We start from the raw sequence: 27150 nt of genomic DNA, 5'->3' as shown, positions 1-27150 counted from the left end.
TTGTTCCTGATCTCAACGTGAAGTCTGCAAGCTTTTTCCCATTGAGGATGATATTTGCTGTGGGTCTTTCATAGATAGATTTGAGGAAGTTCAGAGATGTTCCCTCTATCCCTATACTTTGAAGTGTTTTAATAAGGAACGAATGCTGGATTTTGTCAAATGCTTTTTCTGCATCAATTGAGAGAACCATGTGGCTCTTCTCTCTTCTCATATTAATTTGTTGTATCACATTGATTGATTTGCGAATGTTGAACCATCCTTGTAGCCCAGGGATGAATCCCACCTGGTCCTGGCGGATAATCTTTTTAATGTGCTGTTGGATCCTGTTTGCTAGGATCTTCTTTTTAAATTTTCATTTGTTTCCATGATTTTTTCTATTATTGTTTAATTTCCTAGTTGACCCATTTATTCTTTAGTAGGATGCTCTTTAGCCTCCATGTGACTTCTTTCCAAATTTCCTTTCATGATTAAGTTACAATTTGACACAGCACTGGGGTCTAAGGATATGTGAGGAATAATACCAGTCTTTGGTACTGGTTGAAATGTGATTGTGACCCAGTATGTAATCTATTGTGGAGAATGTTCCATGTGTACTCAAGAAAAATGTCTTTTTTTTTTTTTTTTTTTTTTTTGCTTTAGGATGGAATGTTCTCAATATATATGTGAAGTCCACTTGGTACCCTTTATCATTCAAAACACTTGTTTCCTGGTTGATTTTATGCTTAAATGATAGGTCCATTCCTGTAAGTCTCCTACTACTATTGTATTATTGTTGCTGTGTTTCTTTAATTTTGCTATAATTGGCTTATATAATTGGCTGCTCCTGTGTTAGCAACACAAATATTTATCATTGTTAGATCTTCTTGTTTGATAAAGCCTTTAAGTATGATATAGTAGCCTTCTTCATCTCTTATGACAGTCTTTGGTTTAAAATCTAATTTTCTAAGATATTATTTATTTATTTGACAGAGACCACAACTAGGCGGGGGGGGGGGCGTGAGCAGGCTTCCTGCTGAGCAGAGAGCCTGATGTGGGGCTTGAGCGCAGGACCCTGAGATCATGACCTGAGCCAAAGGCAGAGGTTTTAACCCACTGAGCCACCCAGGTGCCCATAAAATCGAATTTGTCTGATAAAGGTTGCTACCCCAGTTTTCTTTTGATGTCCATTAGCATGATAAATATTTTTCCAACCCCCCTCACTTTCTGTCTGGGGGTATCTTTGGGTCTAAACTGATTCTCTTTAGATAACATTATGGATGGGTCTTGGCCTTTTCATCCTATCCTATACCCCGTGCCTTCTGATTGTCCATTTATTCCATTTACATTCAGAGTAACTATGAAAAGATAGGAAGTTAGTGCCATTGTATTACCTATAAATGAAACTTAAAAGTCCAAAAACAAAAAAAAGAGGGAAAAAAAGGGAAGTTAGCCAGGTGAACAGAACAGAGAGAATATCATGGGACATGTAGGGAAAACAGAGCAATACACTACATATCCTGAGTGTATCTTTTGGTTTGTTAGAAAAAACTCCACCTCAAAATTGTATAGAAAGAAAATCTTGCAAAAATATATATATGAAATATATATATAACTAAATAATACATACACTATACAGTATTATATAATATATATTATGAAAAATACTTCTATATCTTACCAATTTACAGATTTCCACATATTTAATCTTGTAACATATATATGTATACATATATATAAATGTATAAATATATATAAATGTATGTATAAATATAAATGTATATAAATGTATAAATATAAATGTATAAATATATACATTTATATATATATATTTATATATATGTACACAGGTATATACAGAAAAATAAAATTAAATATATGGAAAGGATAGAATGTATCCATGAAGATGAAAATTTAAAAAGACTTGAAGAAAACAAAACAAAACAAAAAAACAACTAAAATACTTAACATATAAAAAGAAGAAGTGGAAGAGAAAGAGGAAGAGGAAGAAAAGACAGTATGATTAGGCAGTTAAAGCAAAAAGAATAATACCCTAGATTCTAGTGTATTTTGGTGTGTTTGAAGAAACTGCACCCTAAAATTATAAAGAAAGAGGAACTTAAATATTTAGAAAGTTAAGTACAAACGTGAAAGTTAAGATTAAAGAAGTGTGGATAAAATAAAGTGGTTGACAAAAAGAAAGAGAACAAAAAATTAAAACTGAAAGACAAAACTGTGAATAGATAAAGAAGATGTGGTCCATAATATACAATGGAATATTACTCAGCCATCAGAAAGGATGAATACTCAACTTTTGCATCAGTGTGGATGGGACTGGAGGAGATTATGCTGAATGAACTAAGTCAAGCAGAGAAAGTCAATTATCATATGGTTTCACTTACTTGTGGAACATAAGGAATAACATGGAAGACATCAGCAGAGAAAAGGAAAAGTGAATTGGGGGAAATCAGAGGGGGAGATGAACCATGAGAGACTGAGAAAAAACCTGAGGGATATATATATATATATATATATATATATATATATATATATATATATTTTATTTATTTGACAGAGAGAAATCCCAAGTAGATGGAGAGGCAGGCAGAGAGAGAGAGGGGGAAGCAGGGTCCCTGCTGAGCAGAGAGCCCAATGCGGGACTCCATCCCAGGACCCTGAGATCATGACCTGAGCCCAAGGCAGCGGCTTAACCCACTGAGCCACCCAGGCGCCCCAAAACCTGAGGGTTTTAGAGGGGAGGGCGTCGGGGGGGATGGGTGAGACTGGTGGTAGGTATTAAGGAGGGCATGTATTGCTCGGAGCACTGGCTGTTGTACATAAACAATGAATCTTGGAACACTGCTTTAAAAACTAATGATATATTTGATGGTGACTAACAACACAATAAAAAATAATTTTTTTTTAAAAAGCCAAGGACCAAATCGTGGGGAAAAAAACCCATGAATTCTATATGCTATATTCCCCTAGCACTGGGGTTTGGGCATTCTCAGTGATCAGTAAACTTGGCGGTGTGTTCTTGCTGATTCTCTGGGGAAGGAGCCTGTGGCATTTTTGCCCCGGGGCAGGATTGCACTGCTGTTGCCTAGGGGCCAAGCTAAGTAATCTAATCCGGTTTGCTCCAGCTTTTGTTCCCTGAAGGTTCTCTGTGCTTCATTAGAGGATGAGAATGAAAAAGGAAGCCTTGCAAAGTCCAGGCCGGGATCCAAGAGTCTGAGGCACCATTCCTCAGTGCACCCGCAGGGAAAAGCAGTGAATCGTTCCTGGCTCCCTGGTCTCCATCTTCTCTCTGTGCTCACCTGGCCTGTGACTGAGCATTTGTATCTCAGGGCGGGACCCTGTTTGAGTCTCCAAACCCTACAGACTCCTGCAGGGCACACCCAAGCCACTCCTTCTGGGAGAAGAATGGATCTTGCCTGTGTGCTGTTGCTGAGTCCCTGCTGGCACTGATTATGCCACAATTCATGGCTTATGGCAGCCTGGAGCTGAGAGTCCACTCTGGGGCTTGATGATTCCAGCAAGAGTCCCCGCTTTGATGCCTGGGACCTCTGCCACACTCAGGAACCCTGTTATTTCTGTGCCCTTGGGCATCTCGAGATGACACTGTCCCACCTTGGATTCTGCCCTGCTTTACCACGTGGGTACCGTTCAGGCAGGAATGGCCCTCATCAGAGCAAACTTCTAAAAGTCCTTACTTTGCAGTCCTCTACTATATCATTTTCTGGTACCTCCCTGCAGTTCATCTTCCCATATATCAACGCGAATTCACTTCTCCACAGGTCCTACCTTGTAGAAAGAGGTCACTTTTATATTTCTAGAGTTGCAGCTACTCTTTTCTTACATCTCTGGGTGTGTTCACAGGTGTTCAGAATGATCTGATAACTGTGCAACTGAATTCCTGTGACCAGATGAAATGAAGGTCTCCTATTTCTCCACCATCTTAGAGTCTCTGGGAGTACATCTTAAATTGTATACATATATACATATATGTAGACATATATAGATACGTGATAAACAAAAGTGAACAAAGTGTTTATTCTATCCTGTAATACATGATATACTTTAATCTACTTCATTTGTTTTTTTTTTAACCTCGTTTGTTTTTGATGCCATGTGCAGCCTATGAAAATGCCCCACAATAGAAAAATGATTAAATTATTGGCAATATTTAACATTAAATAATTTAAAAAGCCGAGGCAGAGCTATAATTTGGAACTTAAAAAGAGCACAGTACCTTGTTAAGAGAAAAAATACTGTCAATGAATGTAAATATTACACTGTTGAAAAACACAGTTCAAAAGGATGCATAAGCCAAAAATTGAACAAGTCCTTCTTTTGTCACAATACATTTCTGAGCTTTCAGAATGTTTACAATCGAGACATAAAGGTATACAGCAAAAATTTATTGAGCATTTACTGTGTGTGCAGTTGCTGACTCAAACTTTACATGTATTATTATTTCCTTAATCCCCCCAAACCTGAGATGGTATAACCAACCACCATATAGAGTAGAAATGGAGGCTCAGAGACTCACAGTAAATTGCGTGAGGTTGGAGTGAAGACATGGGCAGAGGTGGAGGTCAAACCCTGTGTCTCAGACAACAGAGTTCATGCTTCGCCTTTTAGGCTGTGCTGCCTCACAGAGAGAAGACTGGAGGGATGTGTGCCAGTTAGAAAGGGCCAGATGTTACTGTGAGTAACCTGTAGCCCTGAGCCTTAGTGGCTTCTATTAGGGAAGTCTGTTTCTAGCACCTGCCACATGTCCACACGGTCTTCGTGGGACCAGGATAAAAGAGCACCCACCATAGGTAACTGCCGGGTGCTATATGAGATGGACAGAGGGGGAACCTGATTCAGTCCCAGGTATTCTGTTCGAGATGGCACATCTCACTCCCTCGCACATCTTACTGGTCAGAGCATGTCTACAGGACTGCCTCCGACTTCCTGAGTCAGAGGAATGCCTGAAATGCTTGGTGGAGCCTCTTGGGGATACCACATGGTGCCAGTCCATCTGGGGGACTGTGCAGGGTCGGAGGAGGGACGTGGGATATTGGTAGGAAATGACAGGAGGCCTATGTCAGGATGGATTTGTGTTCTCCTTCATCACATAGGATTTATAGGGTTCAGTCTATGAGGCATGATTTTGAGACCATATAGTGTTCTCACACCACATTTCCAAGATATTCTCAGCCAAAGACATATTTGATTACGATTGTATCATGCTCATATCATTCAGTTCCAATGTAGCTCTTTTTCTTTTCTATTTCTTTACTCCTATTTCATTATTAGAGGTACTTCTTTCTGTCTAAACATATGGGAATTTCTGGTTAGTTTTTTATCAGTGATTTCTAGCACATTATGTTAACACAGCATGTTCTGTGTCATTTCATGCCTCTGAAACAGATTGAAATTTCCCTTACGACCAAAGTAAATCGGGAGCATTTTTGTAACGGTCTCTGTGCCTAAAATCAATGTGTCCTCCACAGTGGATGTGGATGTGGACAGATGTATGAAGACAGCTGTCGGATTCAGATGGTTTGCCATCAAGATCTATATTTGGTGGATGCTCTGTAGACTGCGCTGAGTTGCTGACAGAGGGCTGGAACCTCCTACTCTGGTTGTGTATTTGATTGTTGTTGCAGTTTGGTCCTGCTTTGCTTTCTACATTGTTCACCTTGTGGTTCTCGGACAGGAGTTTGGAACAGAAGAAGAGAGCACCCAGAAGAGGGAACAGGGACCTGGGTTGAAGGGAGCAGAAAACAAGAATTCTTCCAAGGGTGGCTTATTTATTTATTATTATTATTATTATCATCATCATTATTGTTATTTATTTTGTCCCATTAAGCAGCATATACTACATCGTTTGTTTCTGATGTAGTTTTCATTAGTTGCATGTAACACCAAGTGTTTATTACCACAGCTGCCCTCCTCAAGACCGATCACCCAATTACCCCTTCAACCCATCCCTTCCCTTTTGTAACCCTCTGTGTTTGTTTGTTTTTTTTTTAATGTTTAAGGAACATTTGATTATCATTTTCTGTAAACTATCTATTCGTGTATTTTTCCTACTTTCCTACCAAGTTTCTTCTTTTTCTCCTTTAAGAGTTCTGGATATGTTAGCGATATTAGCTCCTTGTTGTAGAAGTTGCAAATATTTTCACTGTGTACCACCTCATTGGTAATATCTGATCCCCATTAGCCAGCCTGGAGCTAATTTCTGAAGAAGGACTCCTTCTCCAAATAAGCCAAACATGGGCAGAAGAAAATGGAATTCCTGTTTCTTGGGTGTCAGGCACGTTCTGGGTGCTTTGTGAACATTCTCTCACTTATCGCTTATGAAATTTCTTTCAATATTATTTCTCACCTGAAAACCATAGGGCTAATGTGTATTAGATTTCATTGTTTCTCAGCTTTTATAAAGGTGATATGGTACATAAAACCATGGAGCTGCATCTTGAAATCATACCAGTAAATATTTCTGCAATGAAATATATGAATATGTCTACTGACTAGGATAAAGATCTCAGAGAGTTTCACTTCCTGATAGGTCAGGTTTTGCATCAAATGAGATATGAGAAGCAGTTTTATTTTTCAGAGCTTCTCCAATTTTGGAATGGGGGATAGGAGATGTCGGAGCTCTATCATCCTTACATTATAGGCAGGGGAAAGGAGTTCTGGTGTTTTATAATCGAATACATCCTCCGACTTTTACCCTTTTCTTCTTTTTCTCTTTGTTTTGTCAGGAAGGGAGGAGGGAGCAAGCTGGAGAGCTTGAGGATTCAAGTGAGTAGCAGAGAAATTGCAGCATCTCTCCACTTCTCTTCTCTCCGCCTTCCTGCAGCCAGAGTGAGACTGAGATGGGCAGCCCTTTAGGGACCCCAATATTCTTCATAATGAAAATTTAACCAACAACCTTTAGACACTTGTTCAACATCTGTTTGGAGGAAAAGCTGTTGGCTGCGTGGGGAAGGATGAAAAAGAAAGACAGAGGTGACAGGGTGCAGCCTCATCCCCAGAGTACCAAGCAAAGCACTTCTGGCCCTAAACTCACATGCCCTTCTCAGTCAGAAGCAAAGCCCTGCAGCTGGTCTGATCTACCTTGCTCAGGTAGGTGGTTAGCAACTTCCTCCTTTGACTCATGTGTCCTTTATGGGTTTCTTAGACAATATCCCAAATTACTTCCAGCCACACACTCTCAGTCTCTCTGAGAAGAATTATAATCCTGCACTTTTCTTTGTCTTATTACTTTTTTGGTTCCCTGAACAGATTATCCCCCAGACAAATACAGTAACCGCCCCTGGTCTGTAATGAAATATTTTGCAAGAAGGGCTTGTTTTGCTTCTTTAACTCCACTTATCAGGCTGCATGGGGCCTCCTTCAGGACTGAGTTTTATGGTTTTTATATTCTGGTTTTTCACGGCCTGTCTCCTTTCTCCATCAAAACCAAACTACCTTGTCTCCTTGTGCCTTAGTGCACTACTGAAAATCTAGTAAATGAGGAGTGCCTGGATTCATGATCCGTCTCTCCCACAGTTCCAGTCTTTGAGTGATACCTTAGGTCAAAAGTGCTCTAATGACAAGCAGGTATTTTTAGACCATAGCGTGGAGGTAAAGGGACTGTGGACTGAGCACTTTTACTTTCATATTGAGCACACCACCCTCTGCTCAGTCTCACTCATTTAGGTGTCCAACTCTTGATGGATTTGCGCTCAGGTCATGAATTTTAAGTTGTCTGACTGAGCCCCATGTCAGTGCAGGCTCCCCATACAGTGGGGAGCCTGCTTGAGATTCTCTCTTCTCTGAACCTTTCTCTTCCTCTGCCTTCCCCTCCGAACTCACGTTCTCTCTCTCTTGTTCTCTCTTCCTCTCTCAAAGATTTTAAAATGGGAAAAGGACAGCAAATATACAAAAAACTTCAATCTGGGGAACTTGGGTGGCTCAGTGGGTTAAGCCTATGCCTTCAGCTTGGGTCATGATCTCAGAGTCCTGGGATTGAGACCCACATCAGGCCCTTTGCTCAACAGGGAGCCTGCTTCCCCTGCTCTCTCTCTGCCAGACTCTCTGCCTACATGTGGTATCTTTATAGCTCTCTCTCTCTCTCTCAAATAAATATATATATATTTAAAAAGAAACACTTTGGGGCACCTGGGTGTTTCAGTTGTTAAGCATCTCCCTTTGGCTCAGGTCATGGTCCCAGGGTCCTGGGATCGCACTCTGCATCGGGCTCCTTGCTCAGTGGGAAGCCTGCTTCTCTCTTTCCCACTGCCCCTGCTTGTGTTCCTGCTCTCACTGAAAAACAAAAAAAAAATCTTTAAAAAGAAAATCCAATCTTATTAGTAATGAAAAGACAAATAAGATTAAAGTTTTCACATTGGCAAAGGCTTAAAACCTCATAACACCCAGTGTTACTTGCTCCTTTACTGTCTGAAAGGGTTTTTTGTAATTTTGGTGTTATTTCTTCCATAAATGTTTGATAGGATTTGCCAGTAAAACTACTTGGATCTAGGACTTTCTTTCTGATAAAGTTGTTAATAATTATTTCAATTATTAAAATAGATATTGAATCATTCAGATTTTTGTTTTATTTTGTGGTGTTATATATTTTTTAAAGATTTTACTTATTTGATACAGAGAGAGAGAGAGAGAGATCACAAGTCAACAGGCAGGCAGAGGAGGGGGAAGCAGGGAGCCCAATCTGGGCTCAATCCCAGGACCATGAAATCATGACCAAAGCCAAAGGCAGAGGCTTCAACACACTGAGCCACCAAGTTGCCCCTGTAGTGATAACTCTCTTTTAATTTCTGATATTGGTACAGAAAAATTTTATATTAAAGGATGATCATCCAGGTGTTTTGTAAAGAATTAAAAAGAAAACAAAAACAAGCCTCCAACAATTAAAGATTAGTAAACTAAAAAACTTTGTCATCTTGACAGAAGGAACTACTACATGGCCCTTAAAATTATACATAAACTCTGACGAAATAATACTGCATGCTTATAGGGATAACTGAAGTTTGAAAGATTCATAATAACAAGTGTTGTTGAGGGTATGGAGCGAATAGAGCTTTTTAATTAATTAAATTTTATTTTAAATTCTGGTTAGTTAACATACAGTATAATTTTAGTTTCCAGTGTAGGATTTAGTGATTCAGCACACAGTACAAAATCCAGTGCTCATCAATGATTTCACATGAGTGAAAGCATATGATATTTGTCTTTCTCTGACTTATTTTGCTCAGCATAATTATACAATTGGAACTTTTATTCAACTTTTATTCAGCTTCCACTGTGGTAGGAGTATATGTTAGGCATTAAAAAACTGTGTGGTAATAACTTAATCAAACTTAAACTATGTACACCTTACGATTCCGCATCTCTACTCCTGGATATATATCAATCATAAAATCTCTGCAAGTATTCAGCAACAGACATGTACTATAATATGTATAGCAACTTTATTCATGTTATCCCAGATTGGAAACAATTCCATTCTCTCACCAAAAGTAGAGTGAAGTACATTTTAGGTATGTACAAAGAATGGGATTCTACATAATGATGAAGAATAAACTATTGGTACAGATACAATGGCATGTATAAATCTCACAGGCATTATTTGGAGAGAAGTGAGACACAATGATGCACAGACTGTATGACTCCATTTGTATAAGTGAGCAGGCAAAAATAATCTATGGTTTTAGAAGTCAGAATAATGGTTGATGATGGCAAGAGAGGTAAAGGTAAAACTTGAGACCAGTTAGAGGTAAAGGCAAGTGAACTATCATAGAGTATAAGGAGGCAATCCCACTTATAATTGGATCAAAAAGAATAAAATACCTAGAGTTTAATTAACCAAGGAGGCAAAAGACCTGTATATGAAAACTACCAGAAACTGCTAAAAGAAATCAAAGAAGACCCAAACAAATGGAAACATACTCCATGCTCATGGGCTGGAAGAATTACCCTGATTGAAATGTCCATACTGCCCAAAACAATCTATAGATTCAGTGCAATTCCTATGAAAATTCTAATGGCGTGTCATGCATCCTAATTCCTGGATGAGAGCAGTGGTCTTGGTGTCAGCATTCTGCTCTAAACCACGTGAACCCTCACGTGGTCCTGCAACCACTTTCCAGGACTGGCTGGCAAGTGTGGCAAGACCCTCCCTCCAACTAATAGTGCAGGTTGACACTGTAGGAGTCCCTGAAAGGCTCAGACATGGATGGGCTAAATACAGGGTGCAGATGGAAACATGCTAATCTAACAGGGAAGAGTATGCAGAATTTGCATCAATATTTAAGTTAAAGGTTGAGAGTTCCATTAAGTTTCAGGCCAAGGGAAGCTGCTAGTGTCAAGACCCAGAGCTTGGGGAGGACTAAATATTCACCCCCCTCCCTGAGCAGAGGTAGTGAGGTGAGAAATTCTGGGGAGCGTGCGAGTGTTGTATTCCTCATCACAGAGTGCGCATTCTTCATGTCTGGGGCCCATGACAGAGCCAGGTCCCAGGTATCTGGCTCCCTGCGACAGTTTTCCTGCAGGCCAGAGGTAGATGGGAGCCTTCAAAACCTGAGCACTGAAGGCCTGGGTCTCCTGGCCTGGGCAGCTGCTCAGAAACCAAGCAAGAGCCATTCATTCTGCAGGAACCGCATCGGGCCCATGGAGGTGGAGAATGCCCTGAGCGAACATCCTGAGGTGGCTGAATCAGCTGTGGGGAGCAACCCAGACCCGATTTGAAGGGAGGTCAGGAGGACACAGAGGCCCGTCCTTGTGTCTGTCTGTGCGCATTAAGGCAGGTACAGGGATGCCTTGGACCTAGGGTGGAAGGAGGCCCAGGGGATGTACATGTGCATTTACACGGTGTGGTCAGCAGAGGGCAGTGTGTGTGTGTGTGTGTGTGTGTGTGTGTGTGTGCGCGCGCGTGTGTGCGTGAGCGCGCACACGGGCACCCACGCGTGCGGGCTCATTTCCGGCTCACAGCAACCCCATTAATTAAGGACTCTGAGACCCGCTTTTACAGAGACAGAAACAAGCCTAAGGAAATTAAATAAGTTGCCTGATCACAAAACTAAAAAGTGGTGGAGCGGGAATGGGAATCTGAGCAGCCTGGCTCTAAAGTATGCATTCATTGATTCCCTGTGTGCTGAGTGCCTACTGTGTACAAGGCCCTGTGCTCTACTAGTGATATCAATAATATCAACAGAGTTAATCCCCAGCATATATTGAATGCCCACAGAACTCTATCTACAGTAATAGTGAAAATGGTGATGATAGGCGTTCCTGGGTGGCTCAGTCAGTTAAGCATCTGCCTTTAACTCACATCATGATCTCAGAGTCCTGAGACTGAGCCCTGTATCCATCTCCCTGCTCAGCAAGGAATCTGCTTCTTGATTTCATTCTTCCTTAAACAAATACTTTCCATCCAACACTGTCCTAAGCACTTCACAAATTTATCTCCTTTAATCCTCAAAACCACTATATTCATCATTCTCATTTACAGACTAGAAACCCGAGGTACAGGGTGTAAGCAACACAGCTGGGTTCACACAGCCAGTAAGAGGCTGAGCAAGGATTCAGACCCAGGAAGCCTGGCCCCGGAGTCTGCAGCACACTGACCTCCTACACTCTGCTATGCAGTCACAATTGTCAGCCAAACTAAGAACCGTCTCTGGATCATGTGATGCTTAACAGAAGTCAAGTCCCTGGCAAATAGTAAGGCTGTATGAAATGAAAATCATGGGGCGCCTGGGTGTCTCAGTGGGTTAAGCCTCTGCCTTCAGCTCAGGTCATGATCTCAGGGTCCTGGGATCGAACCCCGCATCAGGCTCTCTCCTCAGCAGGGAGCCTGCTTCCTCCTCTCTCTCTGCCTGCCTCTCTGCCTACATGTAATCTGTCTGTCAAATAAATAAACAAAATCTTTAAAAAAAAAAAAAAGAAATGAAAATCATCACCTTCAATCTCCAGGATGCTAGTCTTTCAATTCACAAAGAGAACAAAAATACATTTCTACTTGTATTGTTCTACAAGTATGGAAAAAGGCTTCACCTAAATTACCCTGCTTGGTTCTTAGAACAGTCCTAGGATACACTGTTTTTCTTTTCTTTTTGGAAAGATTTTATTATTTATTTACTTATCTGTCAGAGACAGAATGAGAGAGCATAAGCAAAGAGAACAGTAGTAGAGGAAGAAGCAGGCCCCCTGCTGAGCAAGGAGCCCATGGCAGGGCTGCATCCCAGGACTCAGGGATCATGACCTGCACAAAAGGCACACACTTATTAACCAACTGAGACACTGAGATGTTCTTCTAATAATGTTAGCATATAGAACTTAGCATGTCCCAGGCACTTTTCTGTGTGCCTTATGCGTGCATTTAATCCTAAAATCACTCAGTGCTATAGCTCAGTGAGGTAAGTAGTAGTATTATCTCTTTATTACTGGCCCAGATAAGTAATGTGCCCAGGGTGACACAACTAGTATATAGTAGTGCTGAGATGAAACTCAGAGAGTCTGGTTTCAGACTCTGAGCTTTCTAACCCTCTACTCTGAGGGCATCTGTGTAGGAGGCAATTCTGGCTCACAAACCCTGTGATGAGTAACAGAGACAGTAAGTACCAGAGCCAGAATGCAAGCCCAGGCCTGGCTGCCACCACTGTCCCTAGTAGATGATTTCTCTGACTCTTACCTTGGCATTCCGAGTAGCCTGATGGACATCACCTTGAGTTGGGGCGTAGAAGACATAGGCTCTAGTCCTGCCAATAAAACAACTGGTCAACAGCAGGGAGACCTTGAACCGATCCCTTTGCCTCCAACCTTCATCTAAAAATTAGCGAGTCATACTCACTCCATCTTTAATGTCCTCTAATTCTAAGCAACTGTTTTCCAGGATGAACGGCAATTGTGCTTGAACGACAGAATGCAGCATGTTTCTTATAGCTCAATGTCAATCCCACCCCCACCCCTGTGGAAAACACTTCTTTTGACCCAATACAAATCCTACAGGTGCCATGACGTGCAGCTCAAATGCACAGCAGCCAGAAACACAGCCACTTCTCTGGAGGCCTCTCAAGCTTCTAGTCCCTTTCCCTCACCCTTACTGGTAAGAACCGTGCACACGCTACTCTGTGCTCCTGAAATACTGAGTTTGTGCCTCTAGTATAACAATTCCTACATTCACTGACAGCAGTAGCATGTGTGCATGTGTGTACCTATGTGCGTGTCCTTAAGGGCACAGACTATACTCCATGTATCTATGCTTGGAAAGTTACATTATGTGGACCATATACATAAGTGCCAATATCTGACCATTTTGACCTACAAAGATGACAACTTAATATGGCGCAACCTAACACACGCTCATTAAATATAAGCATATTTCCTACTGTGCAACAGGGCATCCCTGAGAAAACTTGTGCTCTACAAGAGGGGCCAGTAAGCTTCTTTATAAGGGGACCACATGGTCAATACTTTGGACTTTACTTGCTAAAGATTCTCTGTCCCAAGGATTCCACTTTGCCATTGGTGTTATCAAAGAAGCCCTAAACCATCTGTTAATAAATGAGTATGGCAGTATTCCAGTAAAATCCCTTTTTAAAAAACAGGCTGAGGGCACCTGGGTGGCTCACCAGGATAAGTGTCTGACTTTGGTTCAGATCATGATATTCCAAGATCTGGACTCATTTTTCTCAACTCAATTTTTTGTCATATTCATAAAATTCAGAGTTAACTTTCAGGGGACACGATCTGAGATTGCTGTCGAAATTGAGTGGACCCTCCTTGATAATTATAGTCATTATTTGTTGCTAAACTTCCAGACAGACCTATTTGTTTCATAGCACCGGGTGGCGTTTTTAGTCTACTTCTATCCAGGAATGTTAAACAGTACCCAAATAGAGGCAGTCACATGGGTGATAAGATCATCACCATCTAGTCATTCTCTTGTTCCAAAGAACTGACCTAGAACTGGAAGGAACTGTCTATTTCATCTCACTCGTTCAGCTTGTACTGAATGCTTGCCACAATGCCACACACAGGGCTAGGTACCAGGAGATAGCAGAGCCCTGACTCTCACTCCACCTTGGAAAATTTCAAATTGCTTATCATCTAACAGATCTAATTCAGTGGTTCTCAACCAGGGTGATTTTATGTCCAAAGGATATCTGGCAACGTCTAGAGACACCGTTGGTCACCGTAAGGAAAATCCTATTGACGTCTACTGAGTCGAGGGCAGGGGTGCTTCTAGACATTCTGCGATGCACAGAACAGCTTCCACAAGGAGAATTATCCAACCCAGAATGCCAAGAGCCAAGACTATACCTACTGGGACACTTGATCAAACTTCATCTCCCCATTTTACAGACAAAAAAACTGGGGCCAATGTCAATGATACACTCAAGATCATCAATTCTTCAGCAGAGTCAATAGGACCTGGTTCTATACTGCATGCAAGAGATCTTCAGTTTCCCTTTTGTGAACTGAAATTGAGGACTAATTTTTTCATGTTTGTCCTTTCCTCGAAGCAATGAGTTCTGCAGTGCCATCCTGGTAGAAAGCAGCTTTAGACAGCAACAGAAAAGCATTCACGTTTGATCTGCATGTTTCACTGCAGGAGACGGGCTCTACACTTGAGCGACACAGATGACTTGGCATGGTTGCATATGGCTTCTGGATTTTATTTGAAAGGAAGGATGCTGTGAAAAAAAGCATAGACTCATGAAGTTCCATTTATTATTTCTTTTTCTTATTCATTCACAGGATCAAAAACCTGGAGTGGACATACAGTGAATATGCAAGAAGATATGGGATATGTCCTTGCTCTACTTTTTGGCATTCCTCCTCCTCAGGCCCATCATATATCCCAGCAGGTCAGCATTTGTTCTGATTTGGGGGTAGACAGGGTAGAAGGAAGCAAGTGCGGAGTTTAGAGGTAAGGTAAGTTGAAAACTAATCCATGGTCTATATCTAACCATGACCTACTCCATGGAAAGGGGAATTCTGCTTCTCCTTCTCTCCCTGGTGGACTGAAACCAAGAATCCTATTTGTCCTAGATGCCTGGCAAAGAGCTCAGCTCTGTCCTTTGTGGGATCAGTGGCTACTCTGATTAATGATCCCTTCTGGGAAATTCAGCTGTGCCATTATCACAGTGAGAAGGGTCACCAAGTCCCAGAAAGCTTCTGAGTGAGTTCCACGTGGGCTATGCCCCCAGGGGGATCCTTGAACCATTCCTGGAAATCGGAGGCTCTGGACTACTGAGGACAATCCAAGTCTGTTTGGTCATGTATTCAGACTCTCTTGTAGTCACTGAAATCTGTATAGAAACAAAATGGCTCTCACGACTTGATGTCAGGATGGGAACCCAAACTATCTGACCTGGGCACAAGGCCACGAATGACAAGGCAAGAAACCATGCTTAATGTCCATTTTGCACTTCACGCTATGTTCTGAGATAACAAACACACATGCACTATCTCATCTTCACAGCAACTCTAGGAAGAAGACAGCATAATAACTCCCACTGTCTATATAAGAAAACCGAGGACCCAGAAATGAGGTTTTCTTCTCAAGGTCATACAGTGACGTGGCAGGGTGTGAACTTGGAATCACATCTGCCTGATGACAAAAAATGCTGCACTCTCATTTGAGGGCTGGAGGCAGGTAGAATCTCACAGACCAAAATAAGGTTTCTCTCCTGATTTTGTAACTAGGACGTTGGTCCCTATTTCCAATACACACATATACCCCTTGAGAAGAGAGAGCAGTCCTAACAAAGCAGGACTTTAGGAAGCTAAATCCTGAGTTTTACGGACCAAAGCAGAACTGGCAGAAACTATTACTCTGATCCCATCTGATCTGAATGCACTGCTCCGTGAATATGGGACCCGTCGCCATAGGCCTGTGTGACCGGTGGTTCCAGGCTGCATGCTCTTGGCATCCGTGCTGGGCACTGTACTACATCACTTTCCCTCCCATGCAGGCCTCTTCTTCCCTAGTGGGCTGTGCCTTCTTAAGGACCCAGATCCTTTCACTCCTGCTTCAAACCCTCTGCACTGGCTGCCATGATCCCTCAGAAAAGATCCTCCTCCTCTGGAGTCACTCTGTCTCTACTGGCTCCTCCTCCAACCTCTCCTCTCCAATGCTCTGACAGTGCAAATTAAACGAGGTCACTCCAACTTAAAAGTCCCTCAGGGACCCACTGTCTTTCAGCACAACATCCAAAGTCCTTCCTAAACTCATCCCTCACCCTTCCCTCACCCACATCTGGCTCTCCAGCTATGCCCGGTTACCTGCAGCTTCACAGCGGGTTCTTACTCCCCAGTTTTTACTCATGTTCTTCACGACACCTGCAATGTCTTTTCCTCACCTTATTCGCCTAAAACTATGGCCTTCGCAAAATCACCTCACCTCTCTGAAACAAAAATGGGTAGAAGTGGGTTGTTCTGGGAGCTAGTAAAAAAGAGTAAGAAAATTGAATGAGGTCAAACATTTCTAACATGTTCCAGGCATTTTATATGTATCATTCAATCTAATCATCATCAACAACCCTAAGGAACAGCCCGAATTGCTTTCCTGTCACAGGGTGATTAGGTCCCGAGTGTCACACAGGTAGAAGGTGATGGAGTCCAGGTAGCCAGGACCCAACAGCTCCAACACAAAAACCCTCCCCACAAGACCAGGCCCCTGGGAGCTACCAAGGCTGCATAATTAATGTGCTAGCCCAGAAGGGGTCACCCATGCATGAGATCAATAAGCTGATGAGTAAGTGGCATCATGCAAACCACAGGGCCTGGAAGGGGCCAAATGGAGCATCTCGTGCTTCATGCTCTTTATACCGGAAGAACTTTGCTATGATAATATTAACCACAATGTTGAGTAATAATAAAAATACCATTTCTACATGGCTCCCCATATGCCATCTTCTCTGTGAATTTACATATGTATACATTTTTTTCATTTAATCCATAAAACAGTCCATTTTATAGACAAGAAAACCGAGGATAGAGAGGTCAAAAAACATGCCTAAGGAAGCACAGGAGCACAGGGTAGAAATAGGGTGATAGTTTAAGGCTATTTGACTCAAAGCCTGTTCTCGGAAAACCCAGGCTATCCTGCCTGTACACTCTTTCACGTTATATGCCACCTTCCTCAATGAAGTTGCAATGGCCTTTGTCTGTCAGTATAGGACCCACCAGGAGAGGCCGGCAGGCTGTCTCTCAAGGGACCCTGCTGGATTCATTCATTCCTTGTGCCTCACAAACCCAAGGACTGAGGACCCTACAGTCAGGGGTGTTCAGAGAGACTGAGGCTTACTGGCAAAACTTATGAAAGGCAGGCACAATTGACAGAATGAACTCTCAATAAGTGTGTCCACTTACAATGATTATTGGAAAGGCCAAGAAGACCAGAGTGCCTCTGCTGCCATGAACAGCACATTCATTCCTTGTCTGGAGCCAAATGACAATCGTGTGCCCATGAAACAGACATTTGTGGAACCTCTGCACAGCGGTGAGCAAAAGCAAGTATAGCAAAAAGGTGGTTAGGTGAGCACATCATCATCTAAACTATGCTGAGCTTCTGTGGGTTGTAGGTGACAGAAAACCACTTGCATTTATTGAAGTAGAAAGGAGAGTTTCTTATATTAAAAAATAGGGCTATCTCATAATATCCCTGGACAAGAATTAAACTGTGGTCTTGAGAGGGATAGAGGTTAAGAACAAGAAAAACAGAAACCATGAGATTCTCTTTCTTTCAAATATTATATACATATATATGTGCATGTAGATATATCTATCTATCTACATCTATCTATCTATCTATCTATCTATCTATATATATATATATATACACACTGTGTAAATTTTAGTTGTTAGATATATAAATGACATATATTTTTATATATCTGTTTCTCCTAATTCCTCTCTCTCCTCCCACAGTCTGTCAGATCACCTTTTCTCTATACATCAGCTTCACCCTTTTCTTGTGTAAGTCAGAATTCTTGCTTCACAGAAACTGATTCTGACTAAATTTAACAGAAAAAGAATTTATTGAAAGGCTGTTAGGAAGGCCAAAGAACAAGACAAAAAAATGAAAATACAACAGGGATAAAGGGAAGCTTGACAGCCAGACACCACCAACATTCCACTGCAGACCAAGCCTACTAAGGACGCCACTGCTGCCGCTCCTGCGAACCCCCGTCTCAGTTTGTCCACCCTCCCCACGTGTTGGCACCAGATGCCACGTGAACACAGACACTACATCACCCCTAGCAAGCTTGTGAGCTTTTGTTATGGAAATATACAAGTGCATATAATATACTGCACACACACACACACACACACACACACACACACACGATATAAACATACAGATAGATACATATACACACACCCAAATAGAGAGAATGGTATAAGGAACTCCCATCACTAACTTAAATAATTCTCAGCTCACAGCCCATCCCCACAGCCCCCATAACATTTTGAAACAACTATCTTCATCCTATCATTGAACCCATGGCTACGTCAACACCTGTCTCCAGAACAGGCTTACACAACCTTGGAATGACCCACATCTTGGGCCCCATCATTCTTTGCTGAGGGCGCTGTCCTGAGTATACTACGATGCTTAGCAGCACCCCTGGTCTCCATACATGAGGTGCAGAGAGCCTCTTCCTCACTTGTGCTTATGACCACCGAATAGGTCCTAGACTTTGCCAAACATCTAGGGAGCAAAATTGCCCTTGATGGACACACACATAGATATGCCCGCAAAACTATCCTCACTCTTTAAACATTTCAAAATAACTTCGCAATATCATGACAGGTCAAGTCACAGTTCAAATTTAGCTGATTGGGGCACCTGGGTGGCTCAGTGGGTTAAAGCCTGTGCCTTCGGCTCATGTCATGATCCCAGGGTCCTGGGATCGAGCCCCGCATCGGGCTCCCTGCACAGCGGGGCACCTGCTTCCTTCTCTCTCTCTGACTTGCCCCTGCCTACTTGTGATCTCTCTCTAAATAAGTAAAATCTTGGGGAAAAAAAGAAATTTAGCTGATTATGTCATAAATATTTTGACTCTCCGTATTTGTTAAATCCTGGGTGAGGATAAGACCCATACCTTGCAATTGGTTAACAAGCCTCTCAAGCCTCTTTTAATTATAGGCCTCATTTTCTCCCTCCTCTTTCTTTACCCTTGCAATTTATTTTCCTAGGCAACAGGCCCTGTAAGGGTGCCTGGGTAGCTCAGTTTGGCAAAGCATCCGACTCTTGGTATCAGCTCAGGTCCTGATCTCAGGGTCCTGGGATCCAGCCTCTTATTGGCAGAGAGCCCAATGTGAAGCTGGATCCCAGGACCCTTGGATCATGAACTGAGACAAAGGCAGAGCTTTAGCCCACTGAGTCCCCCAGGTGCCCCTATTTATTTCTTGCATCAACCACCGACACCTACTACATGGCTCTGAGTGTTTTATTAATGTTAAATATCATTTCATCTTTACAATCATATATGAAGTGGGATTATTATCACCCCCATTTTTTCCTTCAGGAAACTGAGACCTACAATGGTAGAGTAACATGGCTCATAAGAGGCAGAGCTAGGATCAGCTTGGGCCTGGGCATCATGTTTTAAATCACTATGATTAGTCTCCAAGAACCTACAAAAAGTCCAAGTCCTCACCCCAAACCTTGGTTTTCCCCATCCTACAGTCCCCACGTGGCCCAAGATTCAAGGACATTCTCTCAGTTCCTGTAACAGTACACATCCTTCCCTGCTCTCACTGAACACCTTCCCACATCCGCCTTTTATTTCTTAGCCTTCTGGTCTCAGCTTAAACACTACTCAGTAAAGGACAAACTCTAACGCACACTGTATTTTTCAGCACTCAATGCAAAATAGTAATGATGAATTTCACGGATCATTATTTCCTTCTGTCTTTTCCAACCAGTTGGTGAGTCCCTCACACATCCTGTCAGTCCTACTGATCATGCTTTCCAGTCACTGAAGGCCCACCAGCCACCCAAAAGGCCATTCCCCCTACACACACACACACACACACACACACACACACACACACACACCCCTAATTGGCCCTATCTCAGGTGCACAGTGGAGATCCTGACAACGCCTAGTGGAATGTAACTATTCAAGAGGGAGAACGGAAACTTCTGGCCCACCAAAACTACAACTCACTCGCTTCACATCGGGTTTTTAGCAGGACTTGAGCCCCAAGAAGGCCGAAAGTCCGTGTGCCTGGTTCAGGCTGCATTCCCACTCTCCCTTTCTCACAGCACACTTGAGATAATTAGCAGGTCCATAAATGAAGCCCTGCTCTGGGCCCCTCACAGATGCGAAACAAGGGGCGCAGGAGCTGACAGATACCTTTTGGCAATCCAGTGTATTCCTGAGACACAGGCTGCCTCCCAGCAAGGCCCCAGCCCCCAAGGACACAGGGTCCTGACATCATGCCCCACAGGTACCTCTGCACAGAGAAGCATCTTCCCAGGGGCCGCTCAATCTGTCATCCTCTGCATCGGCCTTGAAGAGGAAGTACAGGAGGTGAAAAAGTGCGTCCTCAGGCCAGTGGCCATGGGTCTGGAGGTTCTGCACCCACCGGGGCAAGGAAGAGGGATCCAGAGATGCCAGGCAAGAAGCAAGCCTCACAGAAAGCTGGAAAAAGGGAGCTGGTCGCCCTGCACTCAGCAGAGGCATTTTGGAGACCTGCCCCCCCCCCCCCGTCAGCTATCCTAACAACCCTCCCCCTCATTGGTGCCTGTGCCCACATGCTGATTGGACAGTTTCCCATCTCCCTAGCCCTTTGGAAAACATCAATAGATAACTCTTTGGACCCCGCCCACACAACCCGGGGCATGGAATCTCTCTCCTTCCCCATTCCCACCTGGTAGGGCCTGGGTCACACCACCATCATCCTTCTCTGCTGATACTGTTTCTAAGTTTGGCCTCTGTGATTTCCACAAGCTTTAGAGGGCTGTAGAGAGTACAAACCCAGTTTTCTCCCACTGGAATTGCTTTAGTGCCCTTTTCAAAACACAGTTGGGCTTATTTGTGGGGACTATACCTGGGTTCTTTGTTCTGCTCTATTCTTTTTTTAAAATTTTTTTTTGAAGATTTTATTTATTTACCTGACAGACAGAGATTACAAGTAGGCAGAGAGGCAGGCAGAGAGAGAGGAGAAAGCTGGCTCCCTGCTGAGGGGAGAGCCCAATGTGGGGCTCCATCCCAGGACTCTGAAATCATGACCTGAGCCAAAGGCAGAGGCTTTAACCCACTGAGCCACCCAGGTGCCCCTGTTCTGCTCGGTTCCATGTATCTGTCCTACAAATAGCACACAGCCTTCCTTATTTTAACTACTAAGTTCTGAAACTCTGTAGACTGTGTTCCCACATTAGTATTATTTTCAAAATAGTTTTTGAAACTACTCTAATTCCTTTGTCCCTCCACGTGCATTTTGGAATATTTTTGTCTATTTCAACAAAAACAAACAAAGCTGACAGGACTTTGATAGGAACTGCATTAACTCTATCAGTCTGGGGAGAATTGACATCTTTACAATGCTTAGTCTTCCAAATCACGAGCATGGTGCATTTCTCCATTTATTTATATCTTTGACTTCCTGTATCAGTGCTAAATAGCTTTCAGCATGGGATGCCTGGACAGGCACTGTTAGATTTATCCCGAAGTAGTTTCTTTGTACGAGTAATTGTGAATGTGTGTTTGATTGTGGAGCCCACATATTCATTGCTAGCATAGAGGAATACAAGTTACTTTACATAAGGTAAGAATTACTTTGTCATACCCTCTTATGGCATAAGGCCTGAAATTAAGATTCTGTAATAAGGACTGTCTTGACACCTGAAGATCAAGGAGGGACTCAAATGGCATCATGCACGTTCTCCTCTCCCTATCACATGGGAGGTCTCTTAAGCAAACACCCTTCTCATCGCAGGGACCAGACATAAAGCCTACTGGTTTTTGGGGAGCAGTGTTCAGTTCTCTAGAAGCCCACTGAATTTTTCAAGGAAGCCACTCATACCATCTCATGGGAACCAGGACTTGCCTGCCCTCTTGTTTCAACCAAGTCTGCCCTTCCAAGGCCCTGCTCCCTCTCTCTGTTCCCAAGTGCAATCTCTGTGCAGTCCTGCACCGTGTTTGGTATCCTCTCCCCTGAAGTGTGAGTATATGTGACTAGTAAACTGTTGTTAATCACATGTAGCAGGTGTCAGGGATTCCCAAACATCTGGAGCAGGTCTCCTCAGGCCTCATCAGGGACCTGAGGAGAAGGTGATTCAAACAAGTGGCATCACAAATAGGGTGTCCCCACATTAAATGAAGACATGGGGTCAGCTTGACCTGCTGATTTGCTAAGTCACTGGCTTCAGGGGTGACAATGACGATCTGGGAGGGAACTGGCAATCACTGGCAAGTTGTGTTGGCTCATGTTCTATTCTCTCAAATGGAGGTCGCCATCCATTTCCAAAATAATACCCCATCCTTGCCAAAAAGGTGAGAATGAATGAGAATTGACTGTATCTGGGGGAGATGTGTCACCTATGTGGCCTGCATTGGTCTCCAACAGTTTACTAGTCACAACCCTGAGGTTGGCAACTGCAGGGCATGCTGACTTGTGTGCTTGAAGTTCCAGGGACTGGGTGATGGCCCAGTGCTTGGGGCTGATGTACAGGTCTATGGGGGACAGTGCACCTCAAGCACAGTCCTGGGGCTGACCCTCTGTGTTGTGGGTGCAAAGGAGGGAGACCACGGCCCCAGGGAAATGTAAGAATGGCTCCCTGGCAGCCTCCCGAGTCACTGTGTTTCAGGCATTGGGAGTGGCCTTGCCCGACTCCGAGCTGCCACTCCTCTCCCTGTTACCATGTGTCTTCCTGAGCCCTCAAGGTTTTCAGGTAGACACCCATGGCAGCCCAAGGCCCACCAGCTGATCAAAAACAGAAAAGTGGAGGGGGGGAGGCATTTGGTGTTCCACTTCTCTCCCAGTGCCAAACACCTCATCAGCACACTTGCCTTTCTCGTAGTGTTGTTGCTCCCCAGCTCGTCGATAGACTAATCTTGTGATTCGGGGGCTTGATGTTCTGACTCTGGCCACGGACAGAATGATTTTCCTGGCTGTGGACTCCAACACTGGGGAGATGGACTGGAATTCCCACAAGAAGAGGATGGCATCTGTGGACTGACCAAACCGGCTCCCTTTCCCCATAAACATGCAGAACATGTGCGCCATGTGATTAGATGGGGACAGAAACAAAACCTCATGGCTTTGTGTGGTTAGAAATGAAACTCTATCCTGAGGAAATATGTAGAGAGGGAAAAGGGGGGAAGGGAAACAGTCTATACTGAGAGAAGGTAGGGCTGTAGCAGAAGATGGTTTTGCTTCATCAATGACTAGGCTGTGGGTCTTGTGCCTTTCCACTGACCACCCCATTGCCTAATCTGTTTGGCACAGGATCCCGATCCTCAGGATTACGGGGGAAACATACGGGGGACCCCCATGGCACAGTGAGGGGATCAATTTCCACTTGACTTACACCAGGAGACTTGAAACCATACAACCATTGCCACAACGGAAGCTCCAAGGCTGATGATGCTCATTTGAGCCACTCTGGGAAAAAAAACCGAGAAAGAGGAGCAGGGTAATGAGACACTCCCCCACCCCACAGGGGTTTCTTCTTCCAGGAAGAAACAGACCCAAGCATAGGAGGAGTGGAAGAGAGAAGTCTGAATACAGGAGGCAGAACCCACCCCCCACCTGCCCCGACTAATTCAACATAGGTTCAAAATTTGACCCAACTGTCAATCCAAAATTTACACGGGCACCTGGGTGGCTCACATGGTTAGTCAATGACTTTAGCTTGGGTCTTGATTCCAGGATCCTGGGATAGAGCCACATATCAAGCTCCCTGCTGGGCAAGGAGTCACTCTGCTTCTCCCTCTACCTCTCCCTGCTACTCCCCCTGGGGCCTGCTCTATCACACGTACTTGCACTATCTCTCTCTCCAATAAATAAATAAAATCTTTGAAAAAAAGAAATCCAAAATTTACTAAAATAATTTAATTGGCAAAAATAAAAGGAGGCCGACTGGCTTTTGTGCCTCTACATCATAGGTTCTGAATGAACACTAATGTTGCTAGGAGGCACTGGTTGCCTAACCTTAATGGACTTACTACGAGGGCTCAAATCCTGTTTATAGCAAATATGATAACCATATTTTCTATCCTCTGTATTTAATGCTTTGACATCTCAGGCCTTCTGACTTCAGAGGGATTGTCCTTGGCAGGCTTACTGAATTCCTAGAGATGGTCAGCAGCTTGCCTGCCAGCAAACCTTTCACAGGTAAAGCAACCAAATCAGAGGCTTTAACCCCAACCACCTCTTGTAAGAAACTCTAACACTCTGGGCCACTATGCCCTGCCCTGATCACCCCAGGGGTAAGGACAGACTACTCCAGACACCACTGTGTACCAGAACCCACTGAGATGACACAAACTAGGCAGTCTTAAACGTGCTTACCCGGACTCTCCTGCCCCTTCGCACGGAATCCATGATAAAGGGTCTTCCCCCTATTGTCCCTTCACTTCCTCTTTCTCCTGACCAAGCCTGGTGCTTCCCGGGGCAGCCCTCCATGCCTCCCAGGACCTCCTTTCATGGGATCTGTGAGTCCAAAAACAATTCTTCCGTTGTGAGAGTTACTTGTATATCTGCCTGTCTTACCATACCTGATTAAAATAAACCCCAGTCCCCTTAAAACATCTGAGACACCTGGGGGGCTCGTTGGGTTAAGCTTTTGGCTCAGGTCATGATCTCAGAGTCATAGGATTGGGTCCCATGTCCAGCTACATGCTCGGGGTGGAGTCCACTTGGGATTTTCTCTGCCTCTGCCCTTCCCTTCCCACCACCACCCCCTACCCCCGCTCATTTGCTATCTCTCTCTCTCTTGCTCTCTCTTTAAAATAAAGAAATAAAGTCATTTAAGAAACCATGAGGGATGGGGAACCTGGGTGGCTCAGTGGGTTAAAGCCTCTGCCTTCAACTCTGGTCATGGTCTCAGGGTCCTGGGATCGGGCCCACATTGGGCTCTCTGCTCAGGGGGGAGCCAGCTTCCCCAACACCCCCGCCTGCCTCTCTGCCTAATTGTGATCTCTCTCTGTCAAAATAAATAAATAAAATTTTTTAAAAAATTTTAAAAAATGAGGGAGCCCAACCAATTTAAAATGGCGAATACTTCGCTATGATAGATTTGGCCAAGATGTTCTGATCAGTGCCTATTTTAACATCCTCACAGGCATGTGTGCCTCAACCTTGAAGGACACATGATATACCATGTTATACAAAGGGCATCCAAACCGCTCTGCTATCATAGGCAACCTTTGTGGGTAGGAACTTACTACACCCATCTTTCTCGAGGAACATAGGTGTGACATCACATTTAAGACATCCTACTGTGGGACGCCTGGGTGGCTCAGTTGGTTGAGCGGCTGCCTTCGGCTCAGGTCATGATCCCAGCGTCCTGGGATCGAGTCCCACGTTGGGCTCCTTGCTTGGCGGGGAGCCTGCTTCTCCCTCTGCCTCTGCCTGCCACTCTGTCTGCCTGTGTTTGCTCTCGCTTCTCTCTCTATGACAAGTAAATAAATAAAATCTTAAAAAAAAAAAAAGACATCCTACTGTGAGGAAATTTATTTGGCAAACTTGTTAAGGACCTACAAATGCGGGGGTTCCTGGGTGGCTCTGTAAGTTAAGTGTCTGCCTTCAGCTCAGGTCCTGATCTCAGGGTCCTGCAACAAGCCCTGCATCAGGCTCCCTGATCAGCGGGAAGCATGCTTCTCCCTCTCCCTCTGCCCCTGCCAGCCCCTTCTATTCTTCTCTCTCTCTCTCTCTCTCTCTCTCTCTCTCTCTCTCTCTCTCTCTCGTGCTCTATCAACTAACAAATTAAATCTTTAAAAAAGAAAAAAAGGACATAGAAGTCCAACATCTTTCAGTACTTTTTGGGTTCTGAGACAACATATTCCTTGTTTATAAATTTTACAGAAGCCCATTTAGGCTGTTACTTGTCAATGTGCTCACAATCAAGCAGGAGGGTCTCCCCTCAACAAAAAGCAAGTAAAAATGACCTGTTGAGGGTGACGGGGTGGCTCAGTTGGTGAAGCATCTGCCTTAGTTTCATGTCCTGATCTCAGGATCCTGACATCAAGCCTGGCAGGGGGGTTCCCTGCTTGGTGGGGAGCCTGCTTCTCCCTCACCCTTCCACCCCCTCTTCCAGCCAGAGCTCTCTCTTAACTACATAAATAAACTCTTTTTTAAAAAGTCACCTGTTATTGCCCAGGAGAAAAGGCTTCAGAAGCCTCCTCTCTCCTTCCTGGAGTCCCTGGACCACCCATGCTATCTGTCAATTGTCCATGGGATCCCAATGCAAGAAACAGCCCTCCTTGGCCCTGGGTTATAGACCATGAAAGCAGCAGTTGCTGGCCATGCACTGGGCACTCCTGGAAACAGAGTCTCTCACAGGCTCTGAGCCTTCCTATCCAGCTGCCTATTATTCTCTGGGTCATGGCACCCCCACCAGCTTAATAGAGTCACCAAGGCCTACTTGCTAGAGGCTGAAGCCAAAGTCTGCTTATCCTACCTGCAGGTGGAGGTGGAGGCTTCTGTCCACAGTGCATTGCCAGATTCCATGGTGCTGGAGGACTTTAGCTCTTCCTTCTACCCCTTGGCCACCCAGGGATTTCCTTGGGATCAACTGCATGAACATCTATGGAAGATATTACATTTTGGTTTTGATGACCACATCTCCCTCCTGCTCACATGACAGCTTCACGTCCTGGAGAAGCACCTTTCCTATGCATTAAGGGTCTCAGATGAAATGGATGTCCAAATACCAGAGTCTGCCGTGACGGGAAGCCCGAGTTTGATTAAGATTCAGATGGCCTCAAATGGCCTCACTCCATGTTCTCTTCCCACTCTGCTCCCACAGATCAGATCCTCTGGCCAACAAGGCCTCCTAAGCACAGGTACCAGGCACAGTTCCTCCCCAAGTAATAAGTTCCAGTTCCCTGACAGCCTGTGGAATGATCCAGCAAGCAGGTCATTCCCTCTTGCAGGACGTAGGGCTCACCTTCGCTCTCCCCTTACTACATAGTCTGCACCCAA

At 44.0% G+C, this 27150-nt stretch overlaps 1 protein-coding gene across 1 annotated transcript in view; it reads left to right on the top strand.

Moving 5' to 3' along the window:
• Positions 1–6829, top strand: part of LOC309854632 (uncharacterized protein) — a gene marked incomplete at its 5' end in the record, with an annotated part of 49644 nt that extends 42815 nt beyond the window's left edge. Inside the window, one exon of the mRNA XM_082713987.1 lies at positions 6738–6829. Coding sequence (XP_082570113.1) covers positions 6738–6785 — 48 coding nt within the window. The 3' untranslated portion in view covers positions 6786–6829. The remainder of the gene's footprint in view (positions 1–6737) is intronic.
• Between the last annotated feature and the right edge of the window lie 20321 nt (positions 6830–27150).

This window comes from Mustela nivalis (genome assembly GCF_964662115.1).
Source record: "Mustela nivalis genome assembly, chromosome: 19".
NCBI lineage: Eukaryota > Metazoa > Chordata > Mammalia > Carnivora > Mustelidae > Mustela > Mustela nivalis.
This window is presented reverse-complemented; position numbering and strand designations above follow the sequence as displayed.